The sequence below is a fragment of the Zingiber officinale genome, chromosome 5B (assembly GCF_018446385.1).
Source record: "Zingiber officinale cultivar Zhangliang chromosome 5B, Zo_v1.1, whole genome shotgun sequence".
In the NCBI taxonomy this organism is placed as follows: Eukaryota; Viridiplantae; Streptophyta; class Magnoliopsida; order Zingiberales; family Zingiberaceae; genus Zingiber; species Zingiber officinale.
The window spans coordinates 88859122-88875233 of NC_055995.1; the positions used below are offsets into that span (position 1 = coordinate 88859122).

The 16112-nt window shown below is 41.3% G+C and overlaps 3 protein-coding genes across 3 annotated transcripts; 2 read left to right on the forward strand and 1 right to left on the reverse strand.

Annotated features, from left to right (window-relative positions):
• The first annotated feature begins 2861 nt into the window (after positions 1–2861).
• Positions 2862–4893, forward strand: LOC121984888. The gene has a single exon (XM_042538054.1). The coding sequence runs from the start codon at positions 2993–2995 to the stop codon at positions 4727–4729; it is 1737 nt and encodes a 578-aa protein (XP_042393988.1). The 5' UTR covers positions 2862–2992; the 3' UTR covers positions 4730–4893.
• Positions 4894–6439: 1546 nt separating this feature from the next.
• LOC121984889 lies at positions 6440–8540 on the forward strand. The gene has a single exon (XM_042538055.1). The coding sequence runs from the start codon at positions 6620–6622 to the stop codon at positions 8426–8428; it is 1809 nt and encodes a 602-aa protein (XP_042393989.1). The 5' UTR covers positions 6440–6619; the 3' UTR covers positions 8429–8540.
• A 72-nt stretch (positions 8541–8612) lies between these two features.
• LOC121984890 (probable GTP-binding protein OBGC2) lies at positions 8613–15178 on the reverse strand. Its single transcript, XM_042538056.1, has 10 exons — positions 14950–15178; positions 13186–13769; positions 12465–12556; positions 12122–12205; positions 11923–12000; positions 11086–11286; positions 10908–11015; positions 9849–9923; positions 9498–9700; positions 8613–9135 (listed from the first exon to the last, which is right to left on the reverse strand). The coding sequence occupies exons 1-10, from the start codon at positions 15054–15056 to the stop codon at positions 9024–9026; spliced, it is 1644 nt and encodes a 547-aa protein (XP_042393990.1). The 5' UTR covers positions 15057–15178; the 3' UTR covers positions 8613–9023.
• Positions 15179–16112: the final 934 nt, after the last annotated feature.

Consider the following 16112-nt stretch of genomic DNA (forward strand, 5'->3'; position numbering starts at 1 on the left):
AGTAAAGGTAAATCATTGGAGGAGAGTGACTGTGAGGACGTGTTCCCCGTTTGAGGGAACTATAGACGTTGATCCAACTTAGATCCATTTTTAAAATCTAAGTTGAGATCATGACTAGATTCTGGTCTCGAGGAGACGAAATAGAATCTAATTACTACTCTGTTTGAATATAATTGTGCTAACGCTTTGTTTTGCAGGGTAGTATAAATTATATTTTGCCTCGGACTAACATTTTCTTGCAGGAAAAAGATTTGCTGGAAAATGATGGTCTGGGCGCCCAGAATGCAAAATTCTATCTCGACGTAAACGTGGAGCACGCTGGTTGGCTAGGCCTACGTCACAGTTCAGGCGCCCAGAAGGAATTCGAGCGCCCGAAGTTTCCTATATAAGGAGGCCACCACCTGGAGTAAAAGACAACAATTTCCTTCTACGATTGCTCTATTGCACACTACTCCTGCGACCCTACGAAGCTCTTCCGGTAACCTGCGGCTCAAGTTCTTATTGTTGTTGTCGGTATTTCTTTTTAATATAATTCTTGTACTCAATCATGTAACATTTTACGAATTATTAGTGATTGCCCAACGAAAGCACTCTCACGTGTGAGCCTTGGAATAGGAGTCGACAAAGGCTCCGAACCAAGTAAAATTAGTTTTGTTAGCGTTGTGCTTTTCTATTTCCGCTACTTACTCGATAACGATTTTTTAAGATCGTTATTCACCCCCCCCCCCCCCCCCCCAGTGAACTCTACGATCCAACAGTTTCCAAATTGATATCAAGATAGTTCTACTATCAAATACTATTCATACATCTTACTACTCATATATTATACTGTGCTAACCATTATTTTGTAGGAACATATTTTGTTTAACTCTGGTTGACCAAACGATCACCTTATTAATGATGAATTAAGTGTGAATCTCGGTGAACTAGGAAAGTTTACTATTCGGTTGACTGAACAAGGTAATCGGTCAATCGAACCATTAAAGTTCATAAATGCACAAGGATCGAATTTCAACAAAGAATGAAAGCATAGGATTCAATCGACCGATAGGAGGTTCGATCAACCGAACGGATCAATCAACTGATGGATTTATCAGTCGATCGAACCATGCTTACAAAAGGGGAGCTCGAGGTCTGAGGCAATAATTAAGTTTTTTGTTCATCTCTCTGCAAAGTCTTTATTCGTGCTTCAGCTCTATATCACATCCTCAAGCAAGCTACTACTCCTATAAAATACCGACGATTTTCAACGCTTCATATTTATTTAGTATAATTTTAATTTAGCTTGTATTGTACTTAAATTCAAATAAGATAGTAGGGTGTTACTATCTTATACTTTTCATCTATACAAATTACTTCTTTCCAAAGGTTTCGAAAAGAAGAGTTTAAGTAGATTGTCCAACGGTGAGATCAAGAAATCGTGGGTCTTGGAGTAGGAACCAACCTAGGCTCTGAATTAGGTAACTGAAATGAGTTCTTTATTTTCCACTACACTACTCTTGTTTCAACACTCAAAAGAAAAAGTTTTTAACATGCGATATTTACCCCTCCCCCTCTAACGCATCTTTCGATCCTTCAATGTTGATCTCTAAGGCTGTAAGGAGTCCAACGGTATTATCCATTGTATATTTTGATTTCTCCGAAGGTGTTAAAATATTATCAGAAAAATTAGTTAAACCCTAACCCCCTTTGAGCCCGATATGAATGAGTTTATGCTTTAGTTAAGTTTTCCAATAAAATTTTAACACCTCCAGAGAAGTAGAAATATGCAATGGACAATACCATTGGTTTTCTTACAGCCTCAGAAATTCATAGGACCTGAAATAGTTACAATCTGAGATCTCTAGATTGATTAGTGAGTTTTGACCAAAATCCATTGATGAACCTATATAGGTCTGATTGAACTTATTTTAGGTCCAATGAATTTTTGAGGCTGCAAGCAGTCCAACAATGTCGTCTATTGTATATTTTGACTTCTCTAAATGTGTTAAAATGTTATCAAAAGAATCAACTAAACTATAACCCCCGTGAGCCTGATATGAATGAGTTTATGCTTTAGTTGATTTTTTCGATAAAATTTTAACACCTCTGAAGAAGCCAAAATATGCAATAGATGACATCACTAGAATCCTTGCAGTCTCAAAAATCCACACGACTTGAAATACTTGCAATCTAAGGTCTCTAGGTCGATTAATAAGTTTTGACCAAATTAAACCCATTAATGGACCTAGATAGGTCCAATTCAACTTATTTCAGGCCATATAGATTTCTGAACTTGTAAGGAACCTACAATGTCATCCATTACATATTTTATATTCTCTAGAGGTGTTAAAATATTATCGGAAGAATTAACTAAACTCTAACTCTCATGAGCATGATATGAATTATATCTATATCTAGCCCAACGTGGATCTGATATATATATGAATGAGTTTATATTTTAGCTAATTTTTTTTGATAAAATTTTAACATTTTTGGAGAAGTCAAAAATATGCATTGGACGATACCGTTGGACTCCTTGTAATATAAGAAATCTACATGATCTAAAATGGTTATAATCTTAATTTTATAGGTCAATCAGTGAATTTTGATTAAAATTATTGATGGATCTAAATAAATTTAATTTGATCTATTTTAGATCTTATAAAATTTTGAAATTATAAAGAGTCTAACGATATTTTTTTATTATTTATTTTAATCAATTAAATCTTTTAATTAAATCCTATGGAATTCTATAGAGAGGAAAGTAAAAGAGAGATGGTAGAGAAGAGTAGGTAAGGTAAGAGAAGAGAGAAAGAAGAAATATTGGAGGTAGAGAAAAAATAATAAAAAATTGAGTGCGCCTTCGATGAATTGCTGAATAATCAACGTTTTCGCTTCTCGATAACAGCCAATGGGCGTCCTCCTTTGTTTCCGTAGACTTTTCCATGTTTAATCACCAAACACAACTCCGCCCGACTGTTTCTCCCTCCGCTACCAGATCGCGATCGCGATGCCGGAGGCCGGCGATGCGGTCCACCTTGCAGTCCACGTCGCCCGCGGCCGGTGGTTCACCCTCTTCGCCTCCTTCCTCATCATGGCATCTTCCGGCGCCACCTACATCTTCTCCGCCTACTCCGAAGCCATCAAGTCCGCCCTCGCCTACGACCAGCGCACCCTCAACACCCTCTCCTTCTTCAAAGACCTCGGCGCCAATGTCGGCGTCCTTCCTGGTCTCATCAACGAGTTCGCCCCTCCCTCCGCCGTGCTCGCCACCGGCGCCGTCATGAATCTCTCAGGCTATCTCATGATCTACCTCGCCGTCGCCGGCCGGATCCGCCCCCGGGTCTGGCAGATGTGCCTCTCCATCTGCGTCGGCGCCAACTCGCAGGCTTTCGCCAACACCGGCGCCCTCGTCGCCTGCGTCCGCAACTTCCCACACAGCCGCGGTGCCGTCCTCGGCCTCCTCAAGGGCTTCGTTGGCCTCAGCGGCGCCCTCTTCACCCAGATTTACCTCGCTCTCTACGGCCGGCACGGGGATTCCAAATCGCTCATCCTCCTCGTTGCCTGCCTCCCCTCCGCTGTCTCGCTCCTCTTCCTCCGCACTATTCGCTACCTGAACCCTAAATCCGAGCCGTCTCACCCCCAATCTCACGATTTCAAGGTCTTGTGCTCCCTCCTCTACACCACAATCGCCCTCGCCGGCTATCTTATGTTCGTCATCGTCCTCCAAAGCCGGGCGGAGTTCTCCCAACGAGCCTACGAAGCTAGCTCGGCCGTCCTCCTCTTCCTCACTGTCGTACTCCCTCTCGCCGTTGTATTCAGAGAAGAAGCCTCAGATCTACGGCGCCTCAAGCCATCCATCGAAAACCCTAATTTGGAATCGCCCAAATCGATCCCAAATCCAAAAGTCTCGTACCTTTCTTCTCCATCTTCCAAACCGACGCCTAATGCAAAAAGCTCGCACCTTTCTTCTCCGCTTTCTTCATCCCGGCCGCCGAAGAGAGGTGAGGACTTCTCCATACTCGAAGCGGTGACGAGCGTCGACATGATTCTGATCATCTTCACCACCATCTGCGGCGTCGGCGGCACCCTGACCGCCATCGACAACATGGGCCAGATCGGGAAGTCCCTCGGCTACGACGCGCAGAGCGTTGCCACGCTCGTATCCCTCATCAGCATCTGGAACTACGCTGGCCGCGTTGCCGCCGGGTTCGCCTCCGAGATCCTGCTCGTCAACCGCCGGCTGCCGCGCCCCCTGCTGCTCGCCCTCGTCTTCCTCCTCTCCTGCGCCGGGCACCTCCTCATCGCCTATGGCCGCGCGCTCCACCTCGCGTCGGTGATCACGGGCTTCTGCTTCGGCGCACAGGTGCCGCTCTACTTCGCCATCATTTCGGAGCTGTTCGGGCTGAAGCATTACTCCACGCTGCACAACTTCGGCGGCGCCGCCAGCCCCGTGGGCTCCTACATCCTCAACATCAAGGTGGCGGGGCAACTCTACGACAGAGAGGCAGCGCGGCAGAGCACGCCGAGCTCTTCTGGCTCGCCCACGTGCGCCGGCGCGGAGTGCTTCAAGCTCGCGTTCCTGATCATCACGGCGGTGACGGTGGTGGGCGGCGCGGCGGTGCTGGTGCTCGTCTGGAGGACATGGGAATTCTACACGAAGGAGATCCATGCAAGGCACAGAGGAGGCGGAGAGGCGAAGAAAGGAGTCGACTTGGAGGAAGAAATGGTGCCAATCCTCGATTGACACTCTGGAGAACAAAATTCTGAAATTCAAAGAACGATTCAATTCCTTTTACAGAACACACGGAATGAAAATATAGAAAAGGATTTTAGATAAATAATATTATTATCAGTTACAAATTCACATTTTGATTTTTAAAAGCAGTACTTATTTCTTAACGAGATCAAAATGAATGCATATAATTTTTAAAATAAATAAAAAACAAATTCGCATGCGCAATTTCCGGTCCCACGAAATGAGAGCCTTTGCCATGCTCTTAATAGAGGGTGTAATACATCCCTTGGTATTAAACATCCATTGTAAAAAGGTATTATAACACTTCTATTTTGAACGCGTTCACAATTGAACTTATCCAATTGCAACATGGGCTGGCCCTATACTAAAATATGTGATACAGGTGTAACATCCATTGTAAAAGAGTGTTATAACACCCCCACTTTACATGCGTTCAGACAATTGAACGATTTGAACGTATTCAATTGCAACATGGGCTGGCCCTATACTAAAATTTGTGATACAGGTGTAACCTCCATTGTAAAAGGGTGTTATAACACCCCCATTTTACATGCGTTCAGACAATTGAACGCGTTCAATTGCAACGTGGGCTGACCCTATACTTTTTATGGGTGTTATAATGATAACACACTGTATGGATGCCCTGATACAGGTGTCCATTAAAATTGGTAATGAATTATTCCATCGTCGCTCTCATTAAGAGAAAGGGCAAGTATCTCTCACGCATTCTCCTCCATTAATAGAGAATAGGGACCTATTTATTTATTTTTTGGATGGATAAATCCAGAGGTAATTTTCAATTTTAACATTACAAATTATTAAAGGATACTTTTAAAATGTTTAAAGGAAATTTTAAAATTACTATATTTAGGGATGAATTCATAATTAGAAATGAAGAGACTAAGAAAGTCATACTTAATTGAAGAGAGATCGAAATTATAAAGAAAATCCAAAATCTTGTTCTTTCTTATATAATTATTTTGTCTGAAAACCACTAATATAATCTTTTTTATCTAATATATATTTCCTAGATAATTAAATTTTTTTATCAAAACTCCTTCATAGTAATTTTAAATTCAAAATGTATTATCGTGAAAAGATGTTTAAGAGTCATATTAACTTGAAAAGACTCCTTCGAAACCTAAAATAACTAATTTAGTCAAGATAAAGAACTAATAATAAATTAGTTTTGACAAAACGTCTGAAACCTCTCTATCAGTAATTGAAATGATAAAATTTCAACAAAAGTTAATTTCACAAAACAAGAATCTTTTAAATGTGTCAAAAAAAACAAATCTTTGATTGGAAATTTACAAATTAAGCAAAACTTATGTGCATCTAAAAAAATGATAATATATATATAAGGTTATTATTTTTCCTCTGTTTTTTAGGAATAAATAATCACCATCCATATTTTTTAGTAATAAATAATCACCATGTTGTTTCATCTCCATCGGCAAATGGAAATCATTTTATCATTTACCAATCAAGCGTTAATGGTTGGAAGTGAAAAATGAGCATATTGTGTGGGCTGATGGGCATTTTGGCATCTTAAAACAAGGCGTCATTTTCATAAAACACGTAAAGCTTGAGGAGTAAACTGAAATTTCTTAGAACTAAATTGCTCTAACTGCAAAAATAATCACAAGGAGACAAAACTACCTTATCATTATCCTTCGCGGGCACAAAGCCACGCCCTGCACACTTCTCCGTTGACTGCTCTTGCTCTCGGTTCTCCTTCCTCGCACTGCAAGAAAGCGACTCCACCACCATAGTCGGCAATGGAGGACCTCATCTAATTCTTCCAGTCTCTATAAATCACACAATAGTTGCAAAGGTTTGCTGCAAAGTCGCCGTCTTAGAGCTTTGGGTTCAGAGATGGCTGGCCGGGAAGTGCTCGCTGTCGCCGCCCACATCGTGGGCGGGCGGTGGTTCATGGCCTTCGCTTCGCTCCTGATAATGTCAGCCGCCGGCGCCACCTACATCTTTGCCGTCTACTCCAAGGACATCAAGACGTCCCTGGGCTACGACCAGCAGACGCTCAACACCATCTCCTTCTTCAAGGACCTCGGCGCCAACGTCGGCATCATCTCCGGCCTCCTCGCCGAGGTCGCGCCGCCGTGGGCCATCCTCGCCATGGGCGCCGCCATGAACTTCTTTGGCTACCTGATGGTCTACCTCGCCATCACCGGCCGCACCGCCCGCCCCGCTGTCTGGCAGATGTGCCTCTACATCTGCGTCGGCGCCAACTCCGGCACCTTCGCCAACACCGGCGCCCTCGTCACCTGCGTCAAGAACTTCCCGGAGAGCCGTGGCATCGTGCTTGGACTCCTCAAGGGCTTCGTCGGCCTCAGCGGCGCAATCTTCACCCAGCTCTACCTTGCCTTCTACGGCGCCGGCGATTCCAAGTCGCTGGTGCTGCTCATCGCATGGCTCCCTGCAGCCATCTCCTTCCTTTTCGTCCGCACCATACGGATCATGAAGGTCGTCCGCCAGCCCAACGAATTTAGGGTTTTCTGCTCCATCCTCTACGTCTCACTCCTCCTCGCCAGCTACCTCATGGTCATCATCATCATACAGAAGCAGTTCGCCTTCTCCCACGCTGGCTACGGGGTCAGCGCCGCCGTCGTCCTCCTCCTCCTCGCCCTCCCGCTCTTCGTCGCCGTTAAGGAGGAGATCAAAATCTACAACCAAATCAAACAAGCCTCAACTCTCCAGATTCCTAATCCCAAACCAGATTCGGATCGACCCCTCTCTGTGGCCATCGATCGAGCAGCTTCCGTGCCGAACGAGCTCCCCAGCCCACCGAAAACCCTGGCGGGAAGGATCGTGGCCGCCGTGAAGCCGCCCAAAAGAGGGGAAGACTACTCGATCCTCCAAGCGCTCCTCAGCCTCGACATGCTCATCATCTTCTTCGCCACGATCTGCGGCGTCGGAGGTACCCTTACGGCCGTCGACAACATGGGCCAGATCGGCGAGTCGCTCGGCTACCCTCTCCACAGCACCAGAACCTTCGTGTCGCTCATCAGCATCTGGAACTATGCCGGCCGCGTCGCCGCCGGATTCTTGTCGGAGATCTTCCTCGATCGGTACAAGTTGCCCCGCCCGCTCCTCTTCGCGGTGGTCATGGCCGTCTCCTGCGCCGGTCACCTGCTGATCGCATTCGGCGTGCCCAGGTCGCTCTACTTCGCCTCCGTGTTGATCGGCTTCTGCTTCGGGGCGCAGATGCCGCTGCTCTTCGCCATCATCTCGGAGGTCTTCGGGCTCAAGTACTTCGCGACGCTGTACAACGTCGGCGGGCTCGCGAGCCCGGTGGCGTCCTACGTGCTCAACGTGAAGTTGGTGGGTTACCTGTACGACCGGGAGGCGCGGAAGCAGAACGGCGTCGAGGCCTCGTCGTCGCCAGGGCATCAGTCACTGACGTGCATGGGGGTGACGTGTTTCCGGCTGTCGTTCCTCATCATCACGGCGGTGACGGCGGCCGGAACTCTGGCGATGCTGGTGTTGGTGTGGAGAACCAGGCACTTTTACAAAGGAGACATTTACGCAAAGTTTAAAGAAGGTGAAGGGTCGAAGTTGGAAGAAGATTCCTGCCACGTGGAGGAGTTGAAGAAACAAAAGATGGAGAAGGAAGCTGAAGAGCTGAGTGAGATTGCTATCAAAGAAAATGGCAAAAGTGTGAATTGAGACAGTGTAGTACGATTTGTTACATTTTCTCAACAAATAAATGCTTGAATGTGCTTATAAAACAATCCGATATTTCAGTACGGTAAGAAAACCTGAAAATTATGCAATATAATCACAATATTTAAATGAATGCCAGATCAATTCCAATATATCTATTACATCTTATAGACATCATTATAAAAATCAGCTAGTTGGATATTAATTAGTAAATGCAGTAGTAACAAAAAGATTGAGTTCTGGTGTTGCTCATTGCACCGATGCCAAAAGAAACACCACCATTGGATCCCTGAAGCCATAGACATTCGATAATGTCAGTTTGTGGCCTTTCCACCGCGTTTCAACATGAAAGTGATAACTCTGATTGATGGATTGGATACTCATGGATGCAATGAACTTGCAGGCACGGATCATCTACTACAGGTTAATGTTGTTTTTGTTTCAATGAAGATCTAGCTACCTTAGCAATTTCTGATTCCTGTGTTTCTTCTAGATCTCAGCATTTCATAAGACCAGCTCTTATCTCCTCTAGTAGCTCATCGACGCCAATGTGCTCGATGTAATGATTAGAGTAGGCGATCTGCTCACATCAAGTCCATCACATTGTTGAGAATTCATCAGCTTCTGATACTTGAATTTGTTCTAGGTCTCGGCATTTCCTAAGGCCAGCTCTTATTGCCTTCAGTAGCTCGTTGACACCAATTTGCTTGCTGTAACAATAGGTTGTGGCACCAATACCAACATTTTAGCTAAAATAGACAGATAACAGCGATAACAAAGAGAATGTGATGAGAAACAATCATGGTAGCGCTCAGAAAAAAGAGAGCATGCCTTTGTATAGAGTTGACCAGATCATTTAGAGAATGAAATACTCAAATGCTCATTACGTTTCTGTATGTCTCAAATGTAACAGGAATAACAGGAGATAATGATTGACTAGGATGTTTCAGAAAAATATCCCTTTTTCAAGATCATAGCAGTTGTATCATCTAATACAGAAGCATATGCTGATAAAAATGAGAACTTATAGCTTTTAGGTGAAACATGGCAAAATATTTTAAGATGCACTTACAGAACACTAGCACCGACAACCGCCAGAGGCTGTGGATAGTCTGCAATCTCCTTTTCTTTCGTCTCTTCATTTTTCTCTCCTGAGGAAAGCGAGTGCAAATCTGGAGTATTTGCAGTCAACGTTTTGCTTATTTCTGAGTCAGTTGCATCCTTGCAGCCAATCGCAGAGATTTCTTGCACTAACTGTTGTAGCCTATCTTGTGCCTGGCGAAGAAATTATAAGGATATGAAACTGATGAAATGTGTAAGACAAATGAAGAAATGTAGAAAGTTCCATAAAAAAGATCTAAAAGTGTGTATTTTAGCTGAAGAAATCAGAATTAATAATTATTTTATAAAATAATAAATGCACCTCAAGAAGGTCAATCTTGTTTAAAAGCACTATATATGGCCGCTGAAGATACTCTGGGTTGTACATTCGAAGTTCCTGCAGGAGAGCATATTAGCTGTGGATCCTACAGCTCATGAAAACAACATTAATTATTTGAAGAAAAAAGTTCTGAAATTTGTAAATATGTGAAATTCAACATTTTATGATTTCCTCATCAATATCTTGCTTCTTCCACTAATACAAATCTAAGCTAAAACCTCAAACACGAACCATAATACTACAGAAATCAATCTAGCATTAGAAACCTTTATTAAGGAGCTGAATACACCCCCAATAAAGTCCAACATGGGGAGTTGTGAGCTAAAAAAAGCTTAAAACTAGATGAGTAAATTACTATTAACTTAAATATTTTAGGCAAATGGTTGAATCTTATTGTGAGAATTGAAAAAAAGCATAAATCTAATTCTAAGAATGACCATAAATACTGTATATGACAATATTATACTGATCTGAAATGTCTCGAAAAGGATAAGTCCTTGAATAAAGCAAGCAATATTAGACACAAGCTTAATCGGCCGGAGATAAAAGTGAAAGTGACTTGAAACAATCCAAATATATAAATGAGTTGACACTAATCAACACATTTACACAAATAATTTATTTCTAAAATATTAATAATTTTTACATCATATAATTTATTTTTTTAGAAATTCAACTAATCTTACACCATATAAAATTATTTTAGAAATATATATAGTTATTATTTTTATGTTATATAGTTTTTTATTTACACGAAGTGATATGACTTGTTTATGACATGATTTACACGAAGTGACAAGAATTTCGACCCATCCTTGAATGGCTAAAATCAACCAATTTATCAATGTGGTGGATCAAATGAATTGTTTAAACACAACAGATGTCTACTACACATTAGTGTTAAGATTGGGTCCTTTCAACCACGTTGAGCCCTAAGGTCTCTATTGTTTTTCCTATGGCTTCTAATCCAGTTGAAGCAAATATCTCAAACAATTGTTTAGGTGAATGAAGGCAAAAGTATAGGAATAAACATAATTTCACCTCCTTAACAGTCATATAATCTTTCACAGGATTCTCAGTGGCAGCATCAACCACATGAAGCAGCATTTGTGTTCTCCTTAAGTGTCTCAAGAAATTTCTCCCAAGGCCCTGCAAAAAAGTAAGTCCCTTGCTAAAGTAGTTGTTTTTGCAAATGCTTCAACATGCATGAAACAAATACCTTTCCCAAGTGAGCACCTTCGATAAGACCTGGAAGATCTGCTAGTGTTGCTTCAGAGGAATATTTCAGTGCTCCTAACATGGGATCCCCATCAAGACGACCAAGATTGGGCATTAATGTTGTAAAAGGATAGTCAGCAATATCAGGTTTTGCAAGTGTGATGGCTGCTAGAAGCGTTGATTTACCAGCATTTGGAAGTCCCTTGAGAAGAAAGATAAATTTGAGCAAGACATGGCCAACATAGATTGGCTATATTAGTTCATACAAATACTAAGCTGATATGGCAACCGAGTTATTTTGCAAGCACTTGCCAAAAGTGAAGTTTGTTTTTTGTAATATCTACAGATTATGATATACACTAAGAAACATCGGCTGTTTAATGAGATCAAAACTTGGAAAACTTGCTTTATGTATTTGAACTTCTGTGACTGATAAATAGGCTTCGAGTTGATCATATTATCCTCACAATTAGACAGCGATCACTACGTCTTCTCCAGTACTTTGATGCTATATGCATCTCAACCATCCACAATTGATGCCTTCTTAGTAGAGTTATCTGCTGGGTAATCTATATTTGATTCAGTGTTGCAACATCATAAAAACTCATTAACTATTATTTCTTAGTCCTAAACTTAAGCTATTTTCATGCCTTTGACTACAACTTGAAATGATCTGAAGTTTGGTCTTTAAATCAAGTGCTAAACTAGTGGTGTTTGGATCAAGTTTGGTCTTTTAGACTGTGCAATTAGTTCAACCATAATATTAGCATGCATTGTCTTAAACACTTTAACTAGTGGTCTGATAGAAAATGAATATTTGGAGAAGCCTAGCAAATACCACAAGACCAACATCAGCGACCACCCTTAAAACCAGTTCCAAGCTAACTTCTTCTCCAGGTTGCCCAAGAACTAAAATCTGTAAAAACAAAAAATGGATAATGAAATTTTTAAAGAAAACCAGCAAATAATGCAATGTACACGGTGTGGTATCACCCTAAGCTAAATTCATGCAGCTTAACCGATTATTAAGTTCTTACCTTGTCACTTTCATCTCTCATTACATTAGTAGACAATGCCATCAACCTTTTCCTTTTGTATTCTGGCATCTCTAACAAGCTAATCTGTCAGAGAAAAGATGAATATCTTGAAGCATTGCCTCTTTTGTAGTATTATTCATTGTTAATCACAATGAAATACACATTTAATTAGAATTTTATAACCATTCATCAAAAAAATCTAAATTCAAAAATTTTCCAAACTGTTTATCATAGGATCATTATGCTAAGTCAAGACTAAAGTGGCTGTCAAATTCATTTTTGAAAAAAAAAAACTTGTAAAGTTTTGACATTGTCTCTAAGAATGTGGAAATGCAATACTCACTCCTCCTTGTCCACCCCTTGCAACAAGAATTTCATCACCTGGCCGTGCCAAATCAGCAAGCATCTTTCCTCTTTTATGTTTTACAACTGTTCCTGCCATATTTCTGAGATGTAAGGCTTCCATACAACTTTCAAAATTTTATTTCAGTTAAGGGATTTAAGTTAGTGTAGAAGACTGCCAACAGAAAGCTATCAACTAATATTCATCAGTGCAATTAAAAGAAGAGAATATTTTCTTTTTCAACTAGGTTTGGCTAGTTGAGGCTTAGGTACAATTGTGGTTACATTTTCTTTGGTATATAAACCACCATGAATTTACATCACTACCTTTCAGTGATTTGGGAGAACGTGAAATAATAAATGTTAGTCTATCATAGTTGTTTTTGAATGCATAGAAAGAACTAAAGCTTTGTGTAGTTAGATGTTTAAATAATATGCAAGGTGTTCATAGTGCATGGTCTTTGTTGTAGAGCAAATGTCAAACATGTCTGATTGCATACAAGCATGTACAATAGCATTAGCATTCTTTCTTCAAGGGGAGAAATGTGGGTTGGAACTCCAAAGCCAAATGAGTGGAACATCTTATGAGAGAATATATCCTAGTACTATCTCAATACCATGCACTATGAAAATGTTAACCAAAGAAGAAGATTAATATCTATGTAACATGCACTATGAACATATTGACAGAAGCCTTTTTATGCATGTGCATGAGCACATACCTATTGGAACGGGAATTCTTAAAGTTGGTGCTGCAAATCCATTATGGAGTTGTTTAGTCAAGGTGCCCATGGCATCCACATTTCCCCCTCTCTTTGCGCAATACCGTCTCTTTTGGTGAAACTCCAGGAGGGTCTCTTCACCCTCATCTGCATATATTACCACATCACCACCATGTCCACCCATTGGTAAAATAAGTGAGCCATCTGAATCCCTTTTATATGAACTCTTTTTGTTTGTTTTGTTTTGACAATATTTTCCTTGCGGTTTTGGATTTGCCTTCTGGTTCGGCATGTTGAGAACTGCACCATGCCCTCCATCTCTAGCACGTGAACTCTTTTTGTTTGTTTTGTCCTGGCTATATTTTCCTTGCGGCTTTGGATTTTCCTTCTGGTTCGGCATGTCAAGAACTGCACCATGCCCTCCATCTCCAGCACGTACAGTAATTATGACTTGATCAAAATATTTATGAGGTTCCTTAATCAATGAATGGGAATCAGTTGAAGGAGATTCTCTCACTCTAGTTGATCTACTGTTAACTGCCATATAACCAATAATTTTCCTACCATTGCTGGATTGATTAGACCTGCAAAAGGAAAGTATACTACAAATTCAAATAAAGAAATACCAAACAGTCATAAAGAGGCAGTAGCACTACAGGATTTCAGTGGGTCATATCACTTGGGGCTGATGCGAGTAATATTAACTGTCAGGTCAGCCCTCATTGGAGAGTCTTCACGTGTACATCCTATAGAGAATAACCGTATGAATGTGAATTAATCCAAAGGATCAAAGCAGTGTCAACCATCATTAGCCATGTGAACATTTTCAAACGCTCATCTCAATGGCCTATGCAAGGGCAATGCTACAACAATAGAGGCATCTTTTTCATGCCTAACATAAAACTTTAAGACTTTTGACAGAACCCCTACAATTTTAGTACCTTCCACAGAGAAAGATTCAAAAAGGAGCCACGCACCCTCGGTCTCAATTTGCACTAAAGCTAAGATAAACACTTCGCCCACCTCTCAGTTACTTAGTTGTGTCACGTCAAACAACCACTGACCATTTTGCATGAGCTAAATATCTAAAATTAAAAAAAAAAAGTAACCATCAATTTTAGCTAATAAGCCACATCCACCTCGAGCAAACCTACCCAACTCCAATTCAGCTCGGGCAAACTACGTCCAGCTTGGACGAACTTGATTAACACTCCATCATGACTGAAATATCCTGCCTTTAGTGAACCAAAACAAACTTCAATTGAGCTAGATCAAACTCAATACTACAAGCACTCACCTAGCCATGAATCCTGAATTTGAGGTCCAAGGCATTAGTATAATTCATAGATTTCTACAATTTGTTATAAGAAACACCATAACAAGGGGGGAAAAATATCTTGCGATTACGAAAAAGAAGAGAAGGGTAGTTACAGCTGAAAGGATACTTTTAAGCAGTTAAATATCCTAACATTTATCAAGAACAATGTAAAGGTATCAAACAACCTAACGCCAAATAGAATGTAAGGAATCTGCTAAACAACCGTGATTTTATTCCACTCGTTGTTGTTCCCAAGCCAACAAACCACATAAAACGAACACTATTATAAATGTTACACAAAGGTCGAAAGATATCTAAAGTTATCCTCGTTCAAACACGAACACAATAAAAATATCACTTCATTTCCACCGTGATCAAAACATACCTTCACGAAGAATAGGTGAGAAAAAATCAAACAGATAACCAGAACTCGACAAGGGGCAAACCTGCGAGGGAAGGAAACGAGAGGGATGGGAATTAGCGAGAGAGCAGAGGCGTTCCCAAGTAGCTTAGCTGGACATACAGATCTCGGAGGAGGAAGAAGAAGAGCCATTTGAGCGAGCGAAGGGATGAAGTAGGAGGCGACGCCGGCGACGAGGGAAAACTGAGAAGAGGAATAATATCTTAAGCCGACGATGAAGCGAGTCGTAACATTATCCGGTCTTCGACTGCCGGTCTACGATCCAAGCCGGAAAAAATCGGTTCCAGGTGGGCCGAGCCAAGCGACCGTCTAATGAGAACCCAATTCTAGGTACATCTAATCTTCTACTCTTCTCACGGACATCATTTCGGAGACAGACAATCACAAAAGATGAGGATTTGAAATTTAATCTAAACTTATTCATTCTCGTTCCTATATCTAGCTTACGTTTTATGAGGTTTAAGATTAGGGATGGGTTGACTTGGTTAAGTTTTCTTTCATTGAGTCGAACACTAGTTGATTGTATCCTACCAGGTCTGCTGCTGAGTGGCTTCTGGCGAATCGGGTTCGAGTGGGTCGGTTTCTGACAGGTCAATTTCTAGCGGGTCGGTTTTCTAAAGGGTAACCTTCTAGCTATTTGAACTCTCTCAGAGCGTCTTAGGCTCATGAAGACCTCCAGCATTGACCGCGGGAAGGATGAGAAAGATGATAGTGTAACGACCTCACCTTCCTCTCTACTAGTCTGTGAGGATGGGACGTTACTTAACTATAAACTCTACTTAACTAATATTGCTCACATATTGATAGTAATACTTAAACCTCTCAGAAAACTCGAAACATGTGATTAAGTAGCGGCTGAAAATATAAACGACTTATCTCAATATTCCACTCAAGCATTTGTTTACAACTAAACTATATCAATCTGCACATGCATGCAACGGTGATACAAAAAGAATAATGGGACTAATGTGCATAGCAATTTAAGTGAAAGGATTCTAAAAACATAAAAACATTCTATGGACCAGCCAGCAACCCGAAAGAATAATTCCAACAATGCAAGAAGGACTTAATCCACCTAATTTCACTAACAGTCTAGATACAAAATCTTAATAAATTCTTTAGCAAGGTCCCAAGGCTTCCATAGTCCAGACATCACACATCCATCCCACACCTCCTTGTCGTCTTCCT

What these genes read in the sequence shown, in the direction of transcription:
- LOC121984888 (XM_042538054.1), top strand. Translation starts at nt 2,993, where the DNA reads ATGCCGGAGGCCGGCGATGCGGTCCACCTTGCAGTCCACGTCGCCCGC.
- LOC121984889 (XM_042538055.1), top strand. Translation starts at nt 6,620, where the DNA reads ATGGCTGGCCGGGAAGTGCTCGCTGTCGCCGCCCACATCGTGGGCGGG.
- LOC121984890 (XM_042538056.1), bottom strand. Translation starts at nt 15,056, where the DNA reads ATGGCTCTTCTTCTTCCTCCTCCGAGATCTGTATGTCCAGCTAAGCTA. An exon ending in TGAGAGATGAAAGTGACAAG is followed by an intron (nt 12,001 to 12,121) that starts GTAAGAACTTAA and finishes TTGTTTTTACAG; the next exon opens with ATTTTAGTTCTTGGGCAACC. An exon ending in TCGCTGATGTTGGTCTTGTG is followed by an intron (nt 11,287 to 11,922) that starts GTATTTGCTAGG and finishes TTTCTTCTCAAG; the next exon opens with GGACTTCCAAATGCTGGTAA.